The sequence below is a fragment of the Nycticebus coucang genome, chromosome 13 (assembly GCF_027406575.1).
Source record: "Nycticebus coucang isolate mNycCou1 chromosome 13, mNycCou1.pri, whole genome shotgun sequence".
Taxonomy (NCBI): domain Eukaryota; kingdom Metazoa; phylum Chordata; class Mammalia; order Primates; family Lorisidae; genus Nycticebus; species Nycticebus coucang.
In genome coordinates this window covers 98,907,591-98,933,560 of record NC_069792.1, presented here as the reverse complement: position 1 = coordinate 98,933,560, position 25,970 = coordinate 98,907,591, and the positions used below count along the sequence as shown (strand labels likewise).

At 42.6% G+C, this 25,970-nt stretch overlaps 1 protein-coding gene across 7 annotated transcripts in view; it reads left to right on the top strand.

The window, feature by feature from the left end:
* Positions 1 to 25,970, top strand: part of TRAPPC9 (trafficking protein particle complex subunit 9) — a 701,153-nt gene that overhangs the window by 426,675 nt on the left and 248,508 nt on the right. For all 7 annotated transcript variants that reach the window (XM_053558761.1, XM_053558762.1, XM_053558766.1 and 4 more), the window contains one exon: positions 14,970 to 15,112. In XM_053558761.1, coding sequence (XP_053414736.1) covers positions 14,970 to 15,112 — 143 coding nt within the window. The remainder of the gene's footprint in view (positions 1 to 14,969; positions 15,113 to 25,970) is intronic.

The following is a 25,970-nucleotide window of genomic DNA, read 5'->3' as shown; positions in this document are numbered from 1 at the left end:
GACACATGCAAAGGGCCCTCCTGGCTGGTTACCCACTATCTGTTGGGCTGTGCACTTGGGAGGGCCCTGAGGAAGAGGGCGTGAGTCCAGCAAAGCTTCTTGAAGACCGAGTGTCCTGGGATGACCTCTGTGACCCTGGCCGAACCCCAGTTAGCTCAACTGAGGAAGAGGAGGGTACTAATATGTATGCCAAAGTGTTTGAGGGGAAATTAGCAATCTTCTATAAAAAGCAGCTAGAACTATCCTTGCAGCTTGTATGTATATGCTCAGCAAGGTAGCTATATCCTTTACACATTTTTAGTTATTTTTAAAGTAAAAGGCTCTAGCAGACTTGATTTGTTAATGCTTTTCCCAACATTTAATTTTGAAATATTTCAAACACAAAGTTGAAAGAATAGCATAGTGAACATCTGTATTCTTTCTCTTCTTTCTCTCTTCTTTACGCTTGTGTGCACATCCAGGCACACATATGCCCTGTCGACACCATTGGAGAGTAAGTTGCACACTTGATGTTACTTATCCTTAAATACTTCTTCACACAGCTCCTGAGAACAACAATGTTTTCCTAAGTAACCATTATTATTAAACCCAAGAGGGCGGCGCCTGTGGCTCAGTGAGTAGGGCGCCGGCCCCATATACCGAGGATAGCAGGTTCAAACTCGACCCCGGCAAAACTTGCAACAACAATAAAAAAGCCAGGCGTTGTGGCGGGCGCCTGTAGTCCCAGCTGCTCGGGAGGCTGAGGCAAGAGGATCGCCTAAGCCCAGGAGCTGGAAGTTGCTATGAGTCGTGTGACGCCATGGAACTCTATGGAGGGCGGTAAAGTGAGACTCTCTACAAAAAAAGAAAAAAAAAAAAACCCAAGAACTTTGACATTGGTACAATACTGTTGTCCAATATACATTCTATATTCAAATTTCTCCATTTGTCCCCACATATCAATTTGTTGATAATCTTTTCTTTGTTGGATACGGAGTCTATACCTCAGTCTGTAATTCCTTTTTCTCCCAGTGCAGCTTGTTCTAAGATGTTCTCTTGGTTTACGTCACTGATAAGAAACTGGTCTAGACCTAAGGGCTGTAACGAGGGGCCTCTCAGTGGTGTGTGACCAATGTGCAGGATAAGGCAAGGGCATTCTTCCCATCTCCATCACGATGGGTTTGTGTGATGGGGCCAGATTGGAGCACAGCTTTGGCTTGGGATCCAGGTCAATTTCTTTCTAGACCTTTGGTTCCCCCAGTTGAAAAACAAGGTTTCTGACTTGATTATTTCTAAGGGCAGTTATTGTTTAATTCTGATTTTTTGTGGCTAATTTTTTTTGATGTTGGGAAGAATTATTGGAGAAGTCAGTTAGATCACTTCACAAGGCGGTGTGGCCTTAACAGCTGTTCACTGTATGAACACAGGGACTGACAGAGAGCTCTTGTTTGCAGGCCTCTCACTTTGCAGGACTCTAGTTATTTGCACATTTAACTATGTATCTTTCTTCCTGCTGGGTGTTGATTGTACATAGTTCTCCTACTCTCTCTTTTTCAGGGATCTAGGGATAGAATCCATAGGGGGTTGGGATCTCGTGTGGATAGATCTGGGTCAGGAATCCCAGGGCATGTTTTCCTCTTCTATTGTTAGGGCTGGTCATCTGGGAGGTCATATGGACCACAAGTTCACAATGTACCTGTAGCCTGATTCATATCTGGAAGTGTCCTTGATAGGGCAGTTGTTGAAGGTAATACTAGCTGCAGCATCAAAAGTTTTCACCTGTCAATCAGTGGCTATCTCTATTACAGTTTCAGGAGACCTAGTCTCCTTATTGTCAGGATGTCCTCCAGGGAGTCCTGGACTAACTGCTTCTCCACCTTCTTTATGTCATTGTAATTGGCTTTTTGCAGTCAGCAGTTCTCTTAGAGAAACCTGAGGGGGTGGGTGGGACGTGGACGCCTTGCCAGTTTGCTCCCACTGAGCTCACAAATGACCTTGCCTCTTGACCACTGACCTTCTGGTTTTATGTCACTGATAACCCAGATGAGAGAGCTGCTGCATGAAGAGATTCAATCACTGGCTCATGGACATGGGCAGTAAATGACAGATGGGGTCTGAACTCGGGCAGTCTGCTTTCAGAGTGGATGCTATTAACTATTTTATTCTTTGCTGCTTAAAATGCATTTTATAAAAGTTTGAAATACTTCGTTTGACAAATATTTAATACCAAGAAGTCCGAAAAACCATATTATAAAAATAAAAATAATTTTATTATTTCGATGTGCTTCAGTTAACACGCTCGGCATCATCTCTGTTGAGGGGACCGAGGAGTCAGGCTGAGTGTCCTGCTCTCTCCTGACAGATTGCGTCTGTCCTCAGGCTGCGGCTCTCGGGATGTGAGTGCTGGCTCTTTGGCCCTGACTTTACCCCCAACTCAAGATTTGTACATCATATTGTCTTCACTATGACCTTGGGAATTTAAAACTGAGCGCATGGCAAGCTAAAGCCCTGGGTCTTCCCACCACACCCTGTTCACCCTGCCCCTCCACCGTCCCCCCTCGCTGTGGAAACAGCTGCCTGTTCTAGTGTCTTCAGCCGGACATCTGAAGATGCCTGTGACCCCCTCCCCCCAGAATACAGTCTGTCGGTCTGTCCTGATGTCTCCACACCAGCACATTTGCAGAGTCTGAGTGCTGGTGTTCACCCCACGGCTGCCCATGGACACGTCTCCACCGCCCTCCACCTGGATGGTGACATTTGCCCTCTGATTCACGCCGTCTCTCTGGCTTTGTCCTGTACAATCTGTTTTCCACATTGCAGCCAGAGTGTTCTTTTAAAGAAGTCGTTCAGATTGTGCCTTTGCCACAAATCTTTGAAGCCTTTCCACCACCTTTGGGGTACAAGCTCACGTTCTTCCTGGCTGCCACAGGCCTGTATGGCCTGGCTCTGCCCTCCGCTCTGAGCTTGCCTATCCATGCTCCCTCTGCCTGCCTCCCTCCGCGCTGGAGCTCATCAAATGCCGTCCCACTGTCCCTTCCTGCATCTGGGAAGTTTGAACTGAGTCTTCATTCTGTTTGCCCCTGACGGAACAGCCTGGCCCATTGTTTTCCGCCTCTGAAACTCGTGTTCTACTTCCTCGTGTCTGTCGCCACCTGACGCGTGCTTGCTTGCTTATCGTTTGGCCCTTCTTGGTGGTGTATATGTTTCTGAGCAGGCCTCTTCTGCTCAGTCTCCATCCCCAGCACATGGTACATCTTACTAAATGTTTGCCAAATGTCTAGACGTAGGGCATAATTAGCACATGTAGAATAGTAATGTGGAAAGGGCCACTGGAATTGCTTGGTACAAATCCATATTTCACTGCAAGAAGGGAAAAATGACTTTGTCTACCATACACCTAAGCTTGGTGGCTGAAATGTGAGCAGACTCCACTTTCTCTTCTGCGGGATGCTCGGTCCACCTGCTGTTGGCTGTGCTGTTGGCTGTGGGCTCACGTGGGTACGAGGGTCGGCAGCTCTTCTCGGAGCTGAACTCTGGTGATGTACCCACGCTTCCTTCATCAGTGGCCTCCAGTGCAGTTAGGGTCTGGCAGATGTGGCTTGTGGGGTCAGATACACCTGGGCTTTCTCATGACTAGGTGTGGGAACTTGGTCACCGCACTTACCCTGCATGCTCAGTTCATATGCAGGTGCCTTCCTCTGCCAGGATGGGGAAGGTGGGAGAGATGGACTGTGTGCAGCTCCTAGCAATGTGTCGGCTGGTGCTGGCCACCTCCCACACACTGCTTGCTATGGTAGCTCATTGCTGACCTGTTAGCAGTCTCTGTTAGCCTTCTGCAGGTCCCCCTAAGTTCCCTGCCTATGTAGTACCTTAGTATTTGCTCTGCAGTGGAAGTTCAGTCTTAGAGCTTTAGAAGGGTATAACTTTCCTTTCTGCATGTCAGAAATTTGTTGGGGTGCTCGGTTTTCAAATATATTTCTCTAATACTGAAGGTGAACAGTTCTTAAAGGGTTGTATATTATGGCCAGAGACTGTTTCTGGTAACTGAGCGCGAATGGAAAATGTCCTAATTGCTCATGGCTTGTAACCGTACTTTAATATAGGTATGATTCTGCTGATTCCAGCGCATCTCTGCTGCCTAATTCCATGCTGATTGTGTTTAAGTTTTACTAAATTTATTAAAAAATATCCCTTTCCCAGCCCACCCTCTTCCAGTGTGTACATGGAGAAAAACTGTGAACATCTTGAATGCAACACTTCATACCAAGATCTTGTGGCAAGATTCCTCACTTCTGTAGGTTTAGATTCTTCATTTCTCTAAGTTTTAGATAATCATAAGCTTCTAAGGTAATGATTCCCAAAACCATTTAACTCATATCACTATGGAGGAGGAGCCTGATAAAGGTTAGCTTCTTTCTTCCTCTGAGATTAATGGTGAAGATGCTGTCACTCAGTTAAATCAAGCAAGTGTGTCGAGCACCTTCTATCAAAGCAGCTGAGCACACATGCTGCAGTGTGGCTGGTGACAGACCTGGAAAGGACCCTGCACTGTAATGTCACACGAAGAGGGGCAGCCGGCCTAGACCTTGCAGGATCCCTGAGGCTCTCTGAGTGGTGTGAAGGGTATGCTGAAAAACAATATCCAAGGAAGAATTTGCTGGTGGGTTTAGGGCAGCGGGGGCAGAGTTTTCTAAAGCCAGGTGGTGAAGTATGGGAAAAATGTGTTTATGAATACAATAATAACATCTCTCTATTTAATGGACATTGACATATAGTTGATGTCTGAATCATCCACAAACTTCATTCCTTAGCAAGCATTTATTGAATACTTGCTCTGTGCCAAGCCCTATGTTGAGTACAAACATTTGAGAAAATTAACAAAAAACAAAAATTGATTTTTTCAAGCATCAATAAAATTGATAATGCCCTAGCAGACATACCAACGACAAAGAAAGAGAAACACAGATTATTAACATCAAGAACGAAAGAGGGACTAGTGTGGATCCTACAGACATGCAAAGGTTAAAGGGGCGTTATTCACATTTGCATTTTAAGAAATTTGGCAGCTTGGGTGAAATAGATAAATTTTTTCTTGCTACTGGAGATTTCTCTGCATAAAAAGACTTTTAATTGAATTAAACTACTCACTTCATATTCAGTTCTTTCTTTGTGGTCTCTTTGCCTATCCCAAGGTTACAGAGATACTCTGCTTTCTTCTAGAAGTTTTAGGTGTTTACATTATATGTTTAGATATTTATGTCACCTCAGAATAAACTGTGCATGTATGATGTGTGGCAGAGGTCGAGATTTATTTGTCTCTGTACACTTATGTAGTTATTGTACCATGACTGGCAAAGGTGAATTTGATCATTGAATTGCCTTAGCCCTTGCTCAAAAAACAATAATCTGTGACAATGTGGGTTTATTTTTGGAATCTTTATTCTCATCCATTGATTTACTGATCTTTACCAGTGCAGTAGGCCCAAAAAGAGATATTAGATATTAGAAATGAAGAAGCAGGAAAACTTCGTTATTTGCAGGCCTGGGTTTATATAAGAGGTAATCTCCTTAATCTAAAAAACCTCTGAGGACCTTAGGGGAAAAAGACTGACAGGTCAATAAAGGATGATCAAGTGACAGGAGCAGGGAATTCACAAAAAGGCATGAAACATCCTGAACATAGGAAAAGATGTTCATCTCTCTTAACAATGGAATAATGTAAAACGAACTACACTGAGATTCCTTATCTGTTCACGGTAGACACTACTTTCAAGGTTTTGAGGAAAGAAGTGCCTCAAACATGGCTGTGAGCATGGGAAATGGCTCAGACCTACCCAAATGTTGGTAGTCTCTATTAAAATTATAAATGGATTTACTTTTTGACCCAGAAGTCCCCTTTGGAAAGTGTATCTTTCAGAATTACTACCTTCTATAGACAGGGACATGTCTATAGAAGTCTATTTATTGTATGTGGCTATTTATTGAGAAGGCTATTTATTGTATGTGGCTATTTATTGTGGTGTTGTTCCTAACAGCAAAATACTGGACACGACCAGAAAGCCAGTATCTAGGGGACTGTTTTAAACGAGCCAAAGCATATCCACACAATGGAATACTACACGTCTACAAATAATTTATAAGGAATATTCTACAAGGAATGCTTTCTCTGTATTGACAAGTGCAACTCTCCAGGGATAGTCAAATGAAAATTAATAAACAAGATGGTGCACAAAGGGGGATATTATATATATATTTGGTAGGGGGGTGGGCTTTGGGAGAGGGTGGTGAGGAAGAAAGTTTATATTTGTATTTTCTTGTGTCTCTGTTAATAAACACCTGGTGGACACATTAGAAAAACTAATAAAAGCAGTTACCTACATGCAGTGGGAGGGGCGATGGCATGGGCATTGTGGGGGATGCAGGCCCTCTCCATGCCTATCATTTTATATCATTTAGGCTTTAAATCATGTGAATACATTTCTTGTTGAGAAAAGCACTTAATTCAAAAGTGCAGGTGCCAGAGCAGAGTAAAAGCAGGGCCCATGAAGCACCTGTCAGGGTTAGCAGACTCTTCTTGAAGACACTGGCCGGCTTCTCAGCGGAGGTGACATCCAACCTGGGGATAAGTCCACCTGGGACACGGCAGCCCTCTGCTCTGCTGTAGTCTGAGGCATGGTTCCTGTTCCTCATCTAACCCACAAGTCTCTGACCTTCTTTACTTGGTGTCCCAAACCAGGCTTTTGATATGGTCTTCTAACAGTGCCCAGGCACACGCCCCCAACCTGTGTCCTCACTCTTCTTTGCCACTGCGGGACTGCGGGGCCTCCTTGGTGTCAGAGCTGTTTGGATGGCTGCAGCTGCTCACTCCCATTCTGGCTTTAGTGTGGACCGACCACTTAATTTGTAGTCACTTGGCATCTTTCAGGAGTAATTAACACTGAAGAAAGACTTTGGCTGAAAGTGCTAATTAACTGGAAAGTAATGGTATGGCTTTCATTTGTAAGTTTCATTGCACTGGTCTCCTGGGGAAGAGCCTCAGCCTCTGGTCCTGAGCATTTGACTGATTAAGTGGATCACATCAGAGCTATTAATTTTATGTCACAACACAGAAATAGAGCAGAAGGAAATCTATGGCGACAGGTTCAATTGGGGTCTTTAAAAATTAGAGATCTAATTCATATACATTGAAGTTGGCTAGTATACATGTGAGAGTGATTGTTTTTCTCTGGTAATAGCCGTACTTATATTGGAAGCCATGGGGGATCATCTTTATTAGATTAGTGATGTAAAATGAACCCTAACAGTTCACGTAAGGGCTAGTCAAAACCTCAGGTGGTATCTGGTACAACACTCAGATTTTAAGGTGAGCATACTGAGAACCAGAGAAGGGTCCTGACTTTTCCAAGGTCATGTGAAGTTTTGGTTATAGTAAATCATGGCCTCTCTTCCATTATTTTTGCTGAACAAGCTGGGAATCCTAATCTTCATCTGTACCCTTTTCCAGGGCTTCGCACTCATCTCCAGATGTGGGCAGCACACCAGCATGGCCTATGCTGTGACTTGGAGTTTTTGTTTTAATGTTTACGAGTCATGGTGGACCCATGTGCCTGATAATGGTCAGGGTCAGTTTCTCAAATCAACATTACTGAGTGTAGTTTGCATCCTATAAAATGTAGCCTCACTAACCATACAGTTTGATGAATTTTAACCAAAGTGTACCCTAAATAATCACTATCATCATAAGATGTAGAATATTTTCATCACCCCTTAAGTTCTCTGACCCTGTTGCAGACAGTCCTGTCCTGCCTCCGAGACCTAGGCAACCACCGATGTCCCCGTCTCCTTGTCACTAAAGGTCAGCCTTCTTTAGTATCCCATGTAAGGTGTGTGCCCGCAGGAGAAACTCTCTGTGTCTGGCTTCCTCCACTCAGAATAACGTTTTTAGATTCTTCTGTGTTGTTGTTCCATTTTGTTGCTGAGTTGTGTTTCATTTTATGGATGTATTGTCATGAGTTTATCAAGTTACCTGCCTCTTTTTGAGGTTATTTCTAGTTTAAGATTATAAATAAAGTTTCTATGGACATTGACACACATGTCTTTGTGTGTATATATATTTTTATTTTTGTTTTGGTAGGAGCCGTGTTGCTGAGTAATATATTGATTTTAACTTTAAGTCTATGAGGAATTGCCTAACCATTTTTCAAAGTGATTGTGTATTTTACGTTACTACCAGTAATTTCTGAGAATTCCAAAAGATTTCTTCGTTTTTTATTTTTTATATATGATCATATATAAAGCAAACAAAGATAATTTTATTTGTTCCTTTCCAACATGTATGCCTTTAATTCTTTGGCCTTATTAAAGTTGTTAGAATCTTGAGTATGACAGTGATAGACGTGACTGTGACCACATCCTTGCCTTATTGTGGTTTCTAGGGACAAAACGTTCAGTTGTTTACCATTAAGTGTGGTTTTAAATGGGAGCATTTCATGGACTGAGGATGTTCTGAGAGTTTTTAAAAATCATAAATGAGTTTTGAATTTTATTGAATTGTGCTATTTTTTTTTTATTAAATCATAGCTGTGTACATTAATGCAATCATGGGGCACCATGCACTGGTTTTATATACAATTTGAAATATTTTCATCAAACTGGTTAACGTAGCCTTCCTGGCATTTTCTTAGTTATTGTGTTAAGACATTTATATTCTACATTTAGTAAGTTTCACATGTACCCTTGTAAGATGCACCGTAGGTGTAATCCCACCAATTACCCTCCCTCCACATTTTTTCTGAGGCATTGATCATATAGTTTTTTGTCTGTTAGTAGTCTGTTAATTGGAGAATGATGCTGATTGATTTTTGAAGGTTAAACCAATCTTGTATTACTGATAGCCACGATGTATTACCTACTTCATAGAGTGCGTGTTACTGAATTTGGTTCATTAATATTTTGGTAAGAATTTTCACAGTGAACTTTATGAGAGGTATTGGCCTCATGAATAGTTTTCTCATAAACTCTCTGATTTTCATATTCATTTGACTAGTCTTGTAAAAAGAATGGGGAGGGTTTTTTCCTTTCTTCTACTTTCTTAAAATTTTTGTATAAGATTGGTAATCTCTATAACCTAAATGTTTGATAGAATTCATCTGAGAAACCACCTGAACTTGCTGTTTCTTTTCAGAGTATGTTTTTGATTATGAATCCAGTGTCTTCAGTTGACACGAGGCTCTTGGGGTTTGCTGTTTCTCCTGATTGTTTTGGGTGGTGGGTGTCCATTTTATCCAAGTTGTTGCTCTGCTGGTACACAGTTGTCAGCGCTGTCCCTTCGTCAGGCTCTCGGTGTCCACTGGGTCTCTGCTGATGCTCATTTTATCCAAGTTGTTGCTCTGCTGGTACACAGTTGTCAGCGCTGCCCCTTTGTCAGGCTCTCGGTGTCCATTGGGTCTCTGCTGATGCTCATTTTATCCAAGTTGTTGCTCTGCTGGTACACAGTTGTCAGCACTGTCCCTTCGTCAGGCTCTCAGTGTCCACTGGGTCTCTGCTGATGCTCATTTTATCCAAGTTGTTGCTCTGCTGGTACACAGTTGTCAGCACTGTCCCTTCGTCAGGCTCTCAGTGTCCATTGGGTCTTTCTCTGCTGATGCTCATTTTCATGCCTGGTGTTGGTCATTTTTCTCCTCTTTTCCATCAAACATCCCAGCTTAGAGGACTGTTCTATTTATTGATATTTTCAAGAAGTGGGTTTTAATTTAATTGGTTTTTCTCTGATTTGTCTGATTTCCATCAATTTAACAGTGGTCTTGTCCTGTCTCCAGCTTATTGTTGTTCCCTGCCCAGCTCCTGCCCGACAGGCACACGCAGTCCTTCCTCCTCATGTCTTCATGTGTCCTGACGCACTTTCTCGTGACATAACATATCCCAGTTTGCTTTAGAAGACTCTGGGCTTGTTTCCTTTACCAGACTTGATCATCTTCCTCCTCTCACTTGCCATGGTTCCTGGCACATGATAGACACCCTTCCAGGGCTAGCGAGTGAACGGCTGCGTAGGGAATGGATGCTGTTCTCAGCAGTTGGTATTAATGGTGAAGAGATTATCAGCCCAGACATGGTATTCATGGTATGGTATTCAAATTCTGGATATACCACTTCCTGGATGTGTGGCCTGGGCCAGCCACTCACCTGCCCTGAGCCTCACTTGAGAGAATCGCCTTTTCCTGTGTGGTCAGTGTGCCTGGTCGCTCGTTGGGGGCACCTTGGCCCTTTCCTTGTGTGGTCAGTGTGCCTGATCGAAACAAGGATCGCTTGTTTCCTTGGCACCTGCTAGTTGCTCAGGAAAAGGCAGCCATTGAAGAACTTTCACTGTAGCTTGAATAATAAGTTGCAGAAATATTTCATTTTTAGTCCCCTTTTTGTCTTTCTGATTGTTGCAATAATCTTCTTTCAAAGTGAGGACTGAGAAATACTCAGGAGGGAAAGTCTTATGCAAAGTAGGGCCTGATTCTCATTAACTCGATGGAAAAAAAGCTTGGGCATTCATGACTTTGTCCTTCTCAGCCCACTTTATGCTTTTATGAAAATATTCTAATTTCACCAGGTTAAAGAGGAGGATTATTATTATATTTTTAATTAAGGAGGAAAGGTAGTAATATTCAATTTCATGAGACCTGGTCTATGCTCAGTTTTCATAAATTAGATATTTCCCCCATAATTATGTATTTTCCTTACTTCTCTGCAGAATAGAGAACCAGATAATTCCAAGAAAATAGAAACAGACTGTTTCTTTCTTACATAGGACTTGACAGTTACCTATGTTAGTATTTTTTTGCCCGTTCTCTGGGTTTTTTTTCCTGCATCACTCTCTGGAGATGACTTTAAGTTTACTTTAAAAAGACAAAAAGCCAGTGTGATATTTGTTGTTGCTTCACAGATTTTGGCTTTTTGAGGTTGTTATTGAGAATCTGTTTATTTATTTATCTTTTTGACTACTATGCCTGCAATTTGAGAAGGATGCCGTCTATGTGTTAGGTAATGGGCTGGCTTCGTATATTTATTGCTTAATTTATTCACACATTTGTTCACTCAGCATTTACTGAGCTTTCTGCAACCAGGGACCACATCTTATTTGTCTTATGCTGAGCACAGAGCCTGGTACTCAGAAGACACCCAGCAAGTATTTGAAAAGATGAATGAAAGACTAGATCAAACAGGTGAAAGTAGGCTCAGAGTTCTTACAGAAACGCTTACTAAGTTCTGACGATGGCAAGGGCAATTTCAAGAGGTTTATGACACAAGGAAACAGCACTGCTTTCTGAGATGATAGGGCAGTGCTTTGGGCTAAGGGGAGTGGGAAAAGATTTTGGAATTTTGGTAAGGCCAAAATATGATCCTGACTATTAAAATCTGTGTTGCATCGAGCACCTTGGTAGTGAGAAGATGTGGCTTTATCTGGGCTCTCAGGAGGAGTAATATTTATATAGGTAGAGAGAATCACTGAGGCATTTCTGGTAGTACAGAAGTTGAAGGGAACCTATAAACACGTAGGCATGGAAGACATCTTGAGGAGTCAGGGGAGGAGCTTTTAAAATGGAGTTGAAGGACTTGAATAGAAATTTCTCCAAAGAAGATGCACAAATGACCAATAAACAGATGCAAAGATGCTACATATCACTAGTTATTAGGGAAATGCAAGTCAAAACCACAGTGAGACACCACTTCACAACTATTAGGTCGGCTGTTTTCACACACACAGAAAGTAAGCAGCGTTTGGTGAGGATATGGGCAAATAGGACCCTACGCATTGCGGTGGGAATGTAGCATGGTGCAGCTGCCGTGGAACACGGGGTGGTGAGTCTGCAGAAAAGCTCAGTGTGGACCAACCACATGGTTCAGAAACCCGCTTCTGGGTGTTTACTCTAAAGAGTAAACAGGGCCTTGGTCCTTGTACACTCTGTCTTCATAGCAGTACTAGTCACAACAGCCAGAGGGTGGGAAGCCATCCAAGTGTTTGTGATGGATGAATGGATAAATAAAATGTGATACCTCACAGGACAGGGTATCACTCAGCCTTACAAAAGAGGAAATTCTAGCATGGGCTGCAACATGGACGTTACGCTGGAGTGAGATCAGCCAATCACAGGAGGACAAATTTTGTGTGACAACATTTATATGAGGCTCCTAGAGCAGTCAAGTCTGTGGAGATAAAAAGTAGAAAGGTTACCAGGGGTGGGAGACAGGGGGGCAGGGGTTACTGCTTGATGGGTTCGAAGTTTCAGTTTGAGAAGGAGAAGCGGTTCCACAGACAGATGACGGTGACAGTTCCTCCATAGTGTGGGTGCACTTCACACCACAGAGCTGTTTAAATCCAGGGAAAGTGGTAGCTTCTATATTATTATATTTTAGCTCAATAAAAAGGAAGAAAAATAAATAGGAGAAATAGGGCTGAAATCCATTTCCTCCTATTCTAAGCACTGTCACCCAGGCTGTCAGATGCATAGTTTCAGAGGGAGAAAGGAGTTTGTTGAGTGAGCAAGCACTTGTTCTGTTACTGCGTTTTCTCACGGAATCCTCACTAAAGTCTAGTGAGATTGTGTTCATTGTTGTTCCCATTTAATAGTGGAGAAATCGAGGCTGAGAAGGGCGAGGTGAGTGCCCAAGGTCGCACGGAGCCAGAGTGGCAAGCCAGGTTGGTCCGGCACCGCCCCTGCTGTCCCTCTGCCCTGCTGGCTGCCAGGTGTGTCTGCTGCCCTCCCCCAGGGATGCACTCTCCTGAGCTTGCTCTGGGCTGACACCATGCTCAAACAGGCTGTTTTCTTTATTTTTTAAAAATTCTGTAGCTGTGACTGCCTCCTCATTGGAAAGGAAAATAGGTTGTCAACAAAAGCTGTAACCAAGGCCTAATGCAACTTGCCAGGAAGGCTTCTGGAAATGAGACTTTTGAAGCTTAGGGAGGCAGGGAGGAAGGCAGCAGCCTTGTCTTAACCTTTTGGAAACATGGCTTTGGTTGCTTTCAACAGGTGAGAGAGTGTGCTTACTTCTGCACTTAGCACACGGCTTTGGGCCCTGACTGGGCACAGTCAGTGCCAGACCTCTCATTTGCCATAATTGCCTGCAGCAGTGGACACGCCTGACCCTTCCTACTGAGGCTTTGCCCTTCTCAGATTTCTACAATAGTATCCTGTTATTTTTTTGCTTATTGCTGGCACTTTTTATGTCATATCTATAAAACCATTGCCTAATCCAAGGTCTTGAAGATTTATTCCTATATTCTCTCCCCTTTTTTTGAGACAGGGGTCTTGCTCTGTTTGTTGACCAGGCCAGTGTGCAGTGGTGTCATCATAGCTCATTGCAACCTCCAACTCCTGGGCTAGAGTGATCCCTCTGCCTGAGCTATGGGTGCATCACGTCTTTTATAGAGGCAGCCTGGAGGGCAGGGAGGGTGTCTCTCTGTGGTGCTCAGGCTGGTCTTAAATCTCTGCCCGCTATGATCCTCCTGCTTTGGGCTCCCAAAGTGCTAAGATTAAAGGCAGGAGCCACCATACTTGGCCTCTTTTAAGAGTTTTATGGGTAATTTTTTTTTTTTTTTAACGTAAAAGGCCGTATAGGAAATACTTTAGGCTTTGCCAACCACATATGATTTTTGTACCTGTTCTTCTCTGTTTTTGTTTTGTTTTGTTTTACAGCCTTTAAAAAAATGTAAAAACTATTCTTAGCTCTCAGGCTAGGAGAGAGGCTGCGAACCAGGTTTGGCCCAGAGGTCATAGCTTGTGAGACCTGTTTTAGGACATTGCTCTGGAAGGCTGAGTCGTGCAGGCGGGAGTCGAGCTGTGCTCGGATTTCTTGTTGCTGTGGTTACTTTTGGTGTCCCCCAGGCTCCAGAGTCCTCTGGTGAAGATACAGGGTTTCTGTGTGCTCCCCTTCCTGCTCAGCAATCGGTCCTCCTGCGTGCCGGCCTCTGGCTAGGTTTCTCCATACCTCCCCCTTGCCTGGTGGGGCGGCGGGCGTCCTAGCAGGGCAGATGGGCCCCTGCCATCCTCACGTCTCCTCAGCCCCAGGTAGGTAGGCCTGTGGGACTGGGCCTTCTTGGTATTGCTGCCCAATGCCCACAGCAGCGGGGCTCTGCTCAGTAGCCTGGTGGGTACTGCGCGTGAGCAATTTCTCATCCCTGACCTAGTGGCAGGACCTCTGACAGCAGTGGTGTGGTGTCTTGGCTCAGGGCTGCCTCCTCCAGAGGAGCTTGGGTGCAGTTCTCAGTTTCTCTCCTATCCCGTGGAGGTGGCTGGCCTTCTCTGTGCCCAGCCTGCCCTAAGGTGGTGGGTGTCTCTGCTGTCCTGTCCTCCTTGCAGTCCGTTGTGTAAGCACCCGGCAGAGACCCACGGAGGGGAGCCTGGGAGTACCTGGGAACTGCTCTCCTGCCTGGGCTCAGAGGTCCTACTCAGCTTTTAGCAATTCACTACCCTGGAGTGGCTCCTTACCCTTTACTCTGCTGTTGGGGAGCAAATGTGGCATCCTGCCCCTTGTGGAGGGGTCCTGGTTGCCCTGTGACCTCATGTTGTGGACACATTCAGAGAAGCATTGTGGATGTGGAGTTTGTCATCATTTACTCAACATTAGTGTGCAGCCGTTTTCTACCTCCTTGACACAAACGCCCCCTTTCTGCACCTCATCTGATCTGTGTATCTAAGTGATGCCCACTAAACTGTGTTTTTCTCTTTAAAATGCTGTATTCAACCACAGAACAAACTTTAGAACCCCTTTCCATTTGCATGTCCAGACTGAGAATTTTTGTGTATATATTGAGGCAGCACAGGAAAGATGGTGTGAGGTGCCAGGTGCCAGGTCTCAGCTGGGCGGAGTCAGTGAGAGGTGTTAATGCTGTAACGTTAGCCTCGGGGATTACTCACGGACTCTTCACAGTGAAGCCTGCCTCCTGGCGAGGGGTGTTGGTCAACATAGGGAGTACTAACTTATCCTTTTTCACATCTCTTTAGACCCTGGAAGCTATCCTGAATTTCAAATACTCTGGAGGCCCAGGCCACGTTGAAGGCTATTATAGGAGCCTGTCCATGGGGCTGCATGTCGAAGTTGAGCCATCCGTATTTTTCACCCGTGTCAGTACACTCCCAGCAACCAGGTAAATGTCCCACTGCCTTATTCTAGAGCTGGACGTAGTCTGCTGAGTTTGGAACGCTGACCTCAGGGTGGGCTTTGGTCCTGCCCCTATCTGTACCATTATACCATGTTGCTTACTCTTTTTCAATTTCGGTTCTTCATTAGAAAGACAGGCCTATCAGAACTGTGCCTTCGGGTGGGTGCAAGTGGGTGGGCTTTACACCGCATGGCATGCTGGAACAGCAGCACCAAGGACTGCGGCGCTCCGTGTGTGGGCCTTGTGTGCAGTCATGTGCCTGAGCAGCCTGGGCCTGGTGCAGCCTGGCTTGCCTTTCCTGTTAGCTGGGGTGGGGGGATCAGTAGAAAGCCACATGTCAAACTCCTGGAGGAGCCTGACATCTCCTTTTGTGTCACTCCTGGCATTCCAGTGAGACAGGTGCCTGGCTGTCCAGCATCTCCTGTAGCCCACAGCCATTTGGAGCGTCAGGTTATTCTGAGGCCGAGAGCCCTTCTCCTACAAAGGCTTCCTTCCCAGGGTGCTCTTAAGAAGGAAACTGGACCCTTTGTTTACTTCAAAACCGGAAGAAGCAAGAGATAATAAGGGTATTCTTCTTCTTTGAGGTCAGTAAGGGTATTTACCTTCTTTGAGGTGGGAGAATGACAGTTTCTCCTCCCCAAATTTGATTTCTGGTGAAGTGGGAGTAATGGGGTCTGAGAGCTCTGAGTGGGGCTGCAGCCAGCTGGAATCCTTCCGCAGCCCAGATTCTTGCCCTGGAGCCAGCAGCCTGTGGGAAGCAGGGGCAGTCCCCATGGAGTCCTTCCCTGAGTTCCTGTTCATCAGGGCCTTGCTTCTGGGGGTGGAGCGGCTGGTTGGTGTTTACTCCCAGTGGAGTTATGATAGCAGCGATGCCACACACGGCTGCCCTGAACGCAGCAGCCCCAGCACAGAGGTATGTTAATGTGGAGATGAAAGTCCCTTTACAGTGATACAACTCCAAGTAATAAGTGTGGTTTTAGTTTGTAGGAAAGACTTCTTCCCAGCCATTGGAGAATGCCTTCAGCAAGAACTAACAGCTTATCTGGGCCTTTTAGCATCACATTTCATCATCTATCACTTGTCCTAGAATAGGAGCCTTTCCTGTCAAGGCTCACCTCTATTTGGCTTTTGTATAAAGCATTAAAACCGTTGCTCCTGGGGAGGGCCTGGCCAGGACTGCTGCCAGGCACAGTCAGAGTATCTCAGGCCCTCTCTGTGCATTAGATTTGTGACATCATGAACCTGGGGTGTTTCTTTCTCATCCTCTCATCTCCTGTGAGGTGCCCATATAAATAATCCCTGGAAGCGGACAGGCAGTTATTGAGTTGTTTTTTTTTTGTTTGTTTGTTTTTCTTTCTTCTGTTGATATCTGGCTTTCACATCATGGGCCCTGGAGGTCTATATGACAGTTAAAGATGGGAAATGCTGCAAACACAGATTGGAAGCATTGATAGTTAGGGGAGGTGGTGTGCAGATCTGGGTCCCCCAGTCTGGGGACCCTGCTTTCTTTTCTTTTGGCCTACATGTTTCTTTTTCTTGCTCTTAGGACTATGATTTGATTTCTTCTAATTTTGCTTTTCCATTATTCCCAAATCTGATTGATCACCAGGTCCTGTAGATTGAGCCTCTGAAATGTTTTCCGATGCCTTCTATGTTCCACTGCACATTGTCACGTAGACTGAGTGCCTAATCTGTCACTCTGTCTTTAGTCTTGTCCTGAGTCATCTTTTAATATGAGTGTTCCCATGCCATAGCCCTGCTGAAGACTTTCCCAGTGCCTGTGAGATAAAATTCAGAGTTCCTCCTGTGATATTCAAGGTGCTTAAACATCCCACCTAGACCTTCCTCTTTTGCTCTGTTTATCTCAATTCCATACTTCATGTACAATTCACTTCATTTTGCACTGTCACTGGGATATCCCAGGGAGCTTTTGCACACATCTTTTTCTAAAACTGTTATCTTTCTTAAACTATCATTCTTTCATTTAATCTTTTGGAAAATACCTATTTGCCTGTAGTCTATGTTACCATTTTTGTAAAGTTTTCCTGAGCCTGACTAGGCAGAGTGGAGTGGTTTTTCTGTGGGCTCTCTTCACATCCCTGTACTTCCAGGGAAGCACTCACCAGTCTGCACTGGAATCACTTCTGTGCATTCTTTACACCGCACCTCTGAAGTTTTAGGACCTTTGTGAAGCACTTCCTGGGCTGAGATGTGGATTGGAAATAGTCCTTTTTTCTCACCAGCCTGGTATGAGCTCATCAGTCAGATATAACACCAAATGGAAACTTAAAACCAGGAAATGTAAATAAAGAATAATTATAAAAAATGTATTTTCCTCATTTTTTCTTTTCAGAGTCTCACTTTGTCACCCTCAGTAGAGTGCCGTGGCATCATAACTCACAACAACCTCAAACTCTTGGGCTTAAGTGATTCTCTTGCCTTGGCCTCCCTAGTACTTGGTACTACAGGCATCCGCCATGAGGCCCAGATAATTTTTAGAGATGGGGTCTCACTCTTGCTCAGTCTGGTCTCCAGCCTCTGAGCTCAGGCAATCCATCCACCTCAGCCTCCTAGAGTGCACATCATTTCTTAATTTCTTTAGAAGACTATTGAACATTTAGAGACTAAATAATATTTGATTCTATAGTATATAGCATATATTCAAATAAAATATGTAACAAAAATAGAACATAAAAATGGGTAGGGAAATAGAAGTTCTTGGGTTATAAGCAAAAAGTTAAATATTATTTGAAGTGAGGGCTCAGCGCCCCATAGTCCAGTGGTTAGGGTGCCGGCCACATACACTGAGGCAGGTGGGTTCCAACCTGGCCCGAGCCTGCTAAACAACAATGACAACTGCAACAAAAAGTAACCAGGCATTGTGGCAGGTGCCTGTAGTCCCAGCTACTTGGGAGGCTGAAGCAAGAGAATCGCTTAAGCCCAAGAGTTTGAGGTTGCTATGAGCTGTGATACCATGCACTCTACCAAGGGGGACATAGTGAGACTCTGTCTCAAAAAAAAAAAAATGAAGTGAGGTTGTGATAAGCTAAATATACATATTGTGAACTGTAGAGCAATCACTTACACTATAGATAATAAATCAGGAGGGATAAAATGGAATATTAAAAAATATTTAACCCAGAACAAAGGGGCAGAGGTGTCAACAAAGGAGGGGAAGAGGACAAGAGACATAGTTGAATAGCAAACTCCTGGGTAGACTTAAACCCACTGTGTCAAGAATTAAATATAAAAAGAGAATTAAATGTAAATATACTTAACACTACATTTAAAAGTCAAGATTGTCAAACTTTATAAGAAAGCAAGATGCCAACTATGTGCTTTTTATCAGAAGCTGAAATTAAATATGCATAATGTAAAAACAAAAAGATGAAGGAAAAGACATCATGTCAACAGTAACGAGTAGAAAGCTGGTTAGGGTATATTAAAATCAAACAGGTAGACACTCAAGTGAAAAAGAAAAAGGACAATTTGTAATAATAGAAGGATCAAGCCACCAAAAATCCACAATAATCCTATGTGCAAATGTATTTCAAAGCATAAGTTTAAAATAAAACTGACATACTAATGGCAGGAATAGATAATTCTAACTATTACAGTTTCATATGTCAACACTTGTGTCCTGGTATTTGATAGAATAAGTAGACAAAAACCAGTAAAAATATAGAAGATTTGAACAATTCTATTAACTAATTCTCCTAATTATTATTTGTAAAGCAGTAAATTTTTATACATGGTAGTAGAAATGTGGATGGTTTACAATTAGTGATATAGATTCTTCATTAGAAAAAGAAAAGCAAAATGTAGCCAGAATAAACAGAGGAAATAATAAAGAGTAGATAACATTGAAATAGAATATGAAAGAAAGAATGCATAAAGTCAGTGAAACCAGCTGGTTCTTTGAAAAGATTAATAATAAAATTAATAATTGGTGATCAGGATGATTAGGAGAAGAATGAGTGACAAAGGAGGTAAACATCACCACCGATTCTGCAGACAATAAAATGATGATTGAATATTGTGAAAAATTATATTCCAATAAATTGGACAACTTAGATGAAAGACACTAATGTTCTGAAAGACACAAATTACTAAAATTGACACAAGAAGAATTGTCACACATCAGCTGAAGAATTTAAATTCTCAATGAAAAACTTCCTGTGAAGCAAACTTTAGGTCTAGATGTCTTCACTGTGGCATATATCACGCTTTTAAGAAAGAAATATCACCTTTACTAAAAACTCTTTCAGAAAATAACTCCCCTTTTACGACAACAGCATCCCCTTGATGCCCAACAGAGACAGTGACATTATGAGGAAGCTTTAGACCAACAATTTCATGTATAAAATGTAGACTCTGTAAACAAATTATTAATCAAATTAACATCAACGATATATGAAAGAGCTAAAACAGCATGAACATTTCAGGTTTTACCTAGAAATGTAAGGTTGCTTTACCAATGAAAAATCAGTTGTTGGAATTTACCATATTAGAAAAATAAAGGAGAATATCATATGATTATTGTTGTTAATGAAGAAACATTATTTGACAAAACTCACGCTTATTTGTGTTAGAAACATCCAGTAAACCAGGATTAGATGAGAAATTAACCTGATAAAGACCATCTACAAAAAGTCCTATTGTTAATGTTATACTTAGAGGTAAAATTCTGTTCACTTTTCCTCGTAAGATGAGGAATAATTAGACAAGCATCCACTATATTCATTGCTTTTTGAGTCATCCTAACCAGAGGAATACTGTAATAATAATAATTAAAGGTAAAAATTGGATTCTTTTACATAAATACCCCAAGAAATCTAGCACACCAAAGAAATTATTAGAAATAAGAAGTCAACTTAGCAAGATTGCAGGATACTGTGCAGTATTTTAAAATCAATTGTATTTCTATATATTAGCAACTAACAATTTGAAAATGAAATTTTGAAAATTATGTAATAGAATCAAAACCATAAATGCTTAAGGAATATTTTCTAAAAATATGGTTTCTACATATAAGATAATATAAAATGATAAGAAATTAAAGAACACTTAAATAATTGGAGAAGTATATCATGCTTATTGATCAAGAGTCAGGTTTTATTACCAAAATTGATTATAAATTTAATGCAATCGCAATCAAAATTCTACTAGGATTTGTTTTTTAGTGGAAATTGATAACTAGTTTTAAAAATCATTTTGAAATGGAATAGACTTAGAATGGATAAATAATTTGACAAAAAAGAACAAAGTTGGAGGACTTAGGCCACATGATTTTGAGTTGCAGTGATCAACAGAGTGTGTTATTGGTGTGAATATTGACAAAGACATCAATGGGTTATAATGGATAGTCCAGAAATAGAATCAATCATATTTTATCAGTTAGTTTTTAACAAGATGCAAAAAAATTTTTCACAGAGAAAGAAAAGTCTTTTTAACAAATGGTGCTGGAACAACTGGATATGTGTGTGGGAAAAAATGGACTTTACACTTGGCATCATACCCAAAATTTGCTAAATTGTAGCAGAATGTCTTCTTAACTTTGGGAAAAAGATTTCTTAAATAAAATAAGAAGTTAGTAAGATGTATTTCATTAAAATTAAAAACTTTAGCTCTTCTGAAGACAAATTACACACTGGGGTAAAATATTTAATAAATGTCTTACATAATATACACATATATGTATAATGAAGTTGTAAAATAGATACTGAAAAGATAAAAAATAGGCAGAAGATTTGAACAGATAGTTCTCAAATGGCCTAAAATCACCTGGAAAATGTTCAACATCATTAAGCATTAGAGAATGGGAATTAAGACCACAATTAGATGCCACTATATACCCACTAAAATGGCTAACGTTAAAAAAACACAACACTGGCCAGGCGTGGTGGCTCACACCTATAGTCCCAGCGCTGTGGGAGGCCGAGGCGGGTGGATTGTCTGAGCTCAGAGGTTCGAGACCAGTTTGAGCAGCAGTGATCCAGAGTAAGACCCCGTCTCTACTAACAACATCAAAAACAGCCGGACGTTGTGGTGGGAGGCACCACAGTGATATAGATTTATATTCACACCAAACAGCCGTCCCGGGAGGCAATGGGAAAGAGCACCGCCAGAGGAAGAAGAAAATGAACAACAACAAAAAGAGTACTTCAAACAAAGAAGAATGAACAAGCAAGCTGAAATTAAAAAAAAACAAACCACCAAATGTTGATGAGTACAGGAAACAATGGGAACTAACATAAATTGCTGGTTGGCATGTAAAATGGTACAACTGCTTTATAAATCAGTCAGGCAGCTCCTCATGAATTTAAACAGCTACCTTTCTAGTGATCTGGCAGTTTCATTTCTAGATATTTACTCAAGAGAAATAAAAATCCATATCCACAAAAAGACTCCCACAAGAAATTCATAACAGCTTTATTCTTAGTAATTCCAAACTGGAAGCAACCTCAAATGTTCATCAACACGTGAGTGAATCAACAAAGAATTTGTGGTTTATTCATGCAGTGCCTGTAACAACCAGGGGTGCGCTCAGAGTCATGCTACAGACCTATCAAGGAGTCTAGTCACAACAGGAAACAGACTGCACCATTCCATTGATGCAAATTCCTAGCACAGGGAAACCTATTTTACGATAAAGCAAGTCTGAACAGTGGTTGACTCTGGGTTGAAGTGGGGTGTGGCAAGAATTGACTAGGAAGGGATTAGGGCTGGCCTGGGATTTGCCAGAGACTAGTTTCGGAATTCCCTTAGCCTCGGAGAACCCTCAGTACTGGGCAAACCAGAACAGTTGGTGACTCTAGAAGGAAGAGCGTGTCTTTCTCAGTTGATGAAATGCTGTCGATCCTGATAAGGTTGTGGGTTGTAGGTTGTAGACTAATGTAAGTACATGTAAAACTAGTATACACTTCAGGTTTGTGTATTTCATTATATGTAAATCATATAAAGAATACATCTACAATTGGAGAGAACCCCTAATTTTTGCTGGTGAGGTCAGAAAGGCATCACAGAAAATGAAGCATTGCACTATTTCTTGAGGAAAGAGTAGGATCCACCATCCTGCCAAATGTAGGGAACAGGGGAAGTGTTTCTGAGTCCTTGTTGGAGTTTGAGTGGCACCTGGAGCCACCGTGTTCACCTTTGTACCGCAGAACCCAGGACCTTGGCCCATTGTAGGCAGCTCGTGAGCATCTCAGGAATGACTGGATGCAAAATAGCCAAACTAATTTTATTCGGGTGTCTTTTTTTGTTTGTTTGTTTTTTGCAGTTTTTTGCCAGGGCTGGGCTTGAACCCACTACCTCTGGTATATTGGGCCGGCACCCTTCTCACTGAGCCACAGGTGCCACCCATATTCAAGTGTCTTTTTATGTCAAAGAAATGACCTCTGTCTACCTTAAGTTGTGTTTTTCTTAGATACCTGTGTAGAGTGAGTGGCCTGGAACACTGCGGAATTAGCTTGCCTTTTGGGCATCCAACCGTTGCAAGTTATTGAAGTTCTGTGACATAGTATATTGTGAATCCATTATTTTTTATTTTACTCACAGGTGAAGAGTTTTCTTTTAGCATCATGTCGTTAGAATTATCCACATTCCCAGAGATGGCCTATTTCAACCTAAGTGTATTACAAAAGAGGCCCAGAGAGGTTATCTGATTTGCCTGGATTCACACAGCTCACTGATGATGGGGCATTACAAGGAGACCATAGCTAAGGAGCTTGCATAAAGGTTCGGGTTGATTGTAGTGCAAATAGAAGCCAAGTATATGGCCAAAGGTCACTTTACTGCGGCAGGAACAGAATCATCTTTTGTGAAACAAATGGATATCAGTTATTTGCCCCAGGAGAGTGTGTGTCTGAACCTCTCATTAATATCGATAATTTCTGCAGTTTTTCTCATTGATAGTATTTTTTTAAATGATAGTATTCTAGAAGAGAAAAGAGAAAGAGAAGTCAGTCCTATTTACTCAGGGCCTGTTACAGTCCAACAACTGTCCTGGCAGGAACAGAATCATCTTTTGTGAAACAAATGGATGTCAGTTATTTGCCCCAGGAGAGTGTGTGTCTGAACCTCTCATTAATATTGATAATTTCTGCAGTTTTTCTCATTGATAGTATTTTTTTAAATGATAGTATTCTAGAAGAGAAAAGAGAAAGAGAAGTCAGTCCTATTTACTCAGGGCCTGTTATAGTCCAACAACTGTCCTAGGTACATCGTGGTTGGCTCTCATTTAAACTCCAGAGAACACTGTGAGGTTGGCATCATTATCTGGAGATGTTAAATCCCTGACTCATGGCAGGCACATTGATGAGTGGCAGAGATGTGGTTTGAATCATGGCCTTCCCAGTGCCCAGACCGAGGCTTTCTGCAGGTTTTTTTTTTGGGGGGGGGCGGAGGGGCTGGGGCCAGGTTTGAATTCGCCACCTCTGGTATATGGGGCCGGTGCCTTACTCCTTTGAGCCACAGGCACCGCCCCTAGACCGAGGCTTTCTGCCACACCTCTGGGACGGGTGTCCAGAGCCCTGGCTGCAGCTTTCCATCCTGAGGCTCACACTCTTTATAAGAGACCTATCTTTGGAGGGTTTTGTGTAGATTTTCGTTTGGTTTGGTTTTCATCTCTCCCAGCGTCAGCTTTCCTGTCCCTCATTGGAGTGACCCTCTCAGCTCTACTCACCTCATCAGAGTGATAAGAGAAACAGATTCAACAACAGAGGGGCGTTTTTTCCCTAAACACCAAAGCACAATATAGATGTGAGGTGGAATCCTCATTATTTTTTTACAGTTCTCCCTCTGGGGAGCACATCCGTCTCAGCTGACTTTTATTTAGAAGATCAATTGCCTTTGAGGTTCACTTTTTACACAGAGCTGGCTGGTAATGTCGTTAGGGACTAGATTGAAATGGATTAGGCTGAGCTTGTCCCTGTCTGAAGGCTGAGCTTCTGTCTTCCGAGGACCAATTTCTTTCTAGCCTGTGGCAATAAATGATCCAATCTTAGACATTTCTACTCTGAGATATCTGGAAAATATACTCCTCTGAGGAGGGTGTGGCATGTGATAGTTATTACATTATTGATGGAAATTGTACCACTTGAGACACCACAGCACTCCTGCGGTTGTTTTAAAATGTCACATTTGCTCCTGTGGGTAGGGACAACTGGGCTTTGCGGGGAGAGTCTGTTTGTGGATACCTAGGAAAGGCACTTTTAATGTTGAGTTTTGTCGTGGGACATCTTTTTCAAGTTTTCATATTTATTTATTAAATTGTTTTAAATTTAACAAGACTTCAGGATTTGGGTGAGCACCAGGATTCAGAACCAAATGTACCTGCGTCTGCTTTCACATCTTGATTCTCCTTATTTGTACTGTGGTCTTGGGTGCGTCATTCCCATTTTGTTAAGCATCATTTTCCTTCATCTTGCAATGGAGATAGCATCGATCTTGCGGGGTCATAAAATTGTATGTTTAAAAATTGTATATAATGTGTCTGAAAATCTGTATACAGTGTCTGACACGAGGTACATAATAAAAAATTGGTGGCTGTCTTTTTCTTGTATGTGTGATCTATTGTGTGCCAGATTCTAGGGACAAGGTGATGAGTCAGTCCTATAAGCACAGCAGCTTTGCAGCAGCTGGCCCCGTGGCGCATGCACAAGCCCTGTTGCTGACCTTCCTTCCCTCGTCAGCGTCAGTCCTAGCAGACAAACACCCGCAGCTGGTCCTTCCCACAACACCTAGTATAGTGCCTGGTGTTGAATGAGTAGTTGGTACTCACTGAAATTGGTGAATAAATGGAGTAGTGCAACTGGAAGATAATTGAAGTGTGACAGGAGCTTTTTAGAAAGAAAAGTGAAGTTTGCACTGAGTGGTCAGATGAAGTGCGGGAGGAGTTTCTGTCAGGGAGGGGTGCAGTCACTCCCCCTCAATCAGGAATGGTGTGAGCAGAGAGAAGTGACCAGCTGGAGCTCCACTGGGAGGTATTTCTGGGTTTGCCACCTTTCTGTGCTTCAGGTGACCTTTGTGTGATGAGGTCACAGCACCTTCCTCAGAGACCTGTGGGAGCTTAAGTAGTCTGTCCCATAAAGCACATGTGAGTGCAGGGGAGTGTTGGCTATAAAAATGTAAAGTATTGTATCCCATTTTATAGCAGAAGGGCTAAGACAGGAGAAATAACTAGCCTGTCCTTCTCCATGGCTGCAGTTGGTCCCAAGCCACTGGGGAGCCACGGATAACCAACAGAAGAGGAAATGGGTTTGGGGGGCAGACTGATTTGTGTTGGGGTCCCAGCTCTGCTACCTTGGGCAAGTTGTAGAATCCTTTAAAATGCTGTGACTTATGGGATTGGTGGGAGGACTGAAGTAAGAAATCACATATTAAGTGTTAAAGCAGAGCCGGGCGTGTGGCGAGCCGGCTGCTCCTGGGACCTGGTGCCGTCCTTCGCTCCGGGCTTTGTATGGGTGTTGCAGGCAAGGCCTGGTCTTTGTTTGCTGCTTTTCAGCAAGTCCCTAAAATCACTGGCACATGGTAGGAACGTTGCAAAGGGCTGTGAATGATGAGTGCTTTGGATTTATGGATCTCTCCGCCTGGCCTTGAATTGGTCCCTTAGATGCTCTGAGCCCTGCTTTTCTCTGTCTAAAAATAGTGGGACAATTATATAAAACGATGTGTTTTCTTTCACATTTTTTCCCCCTGAAAGCCCAAATCATTCAAACTTGTTATACAAAATGCATGTCTTGTGGAAATATGTTAAGTAGAAAATACATCTGTTAAGAAATCTATTATCATCTCACAGAGGCACCCATTACCAGTTTGATGCAAATTTCTACAAATTATG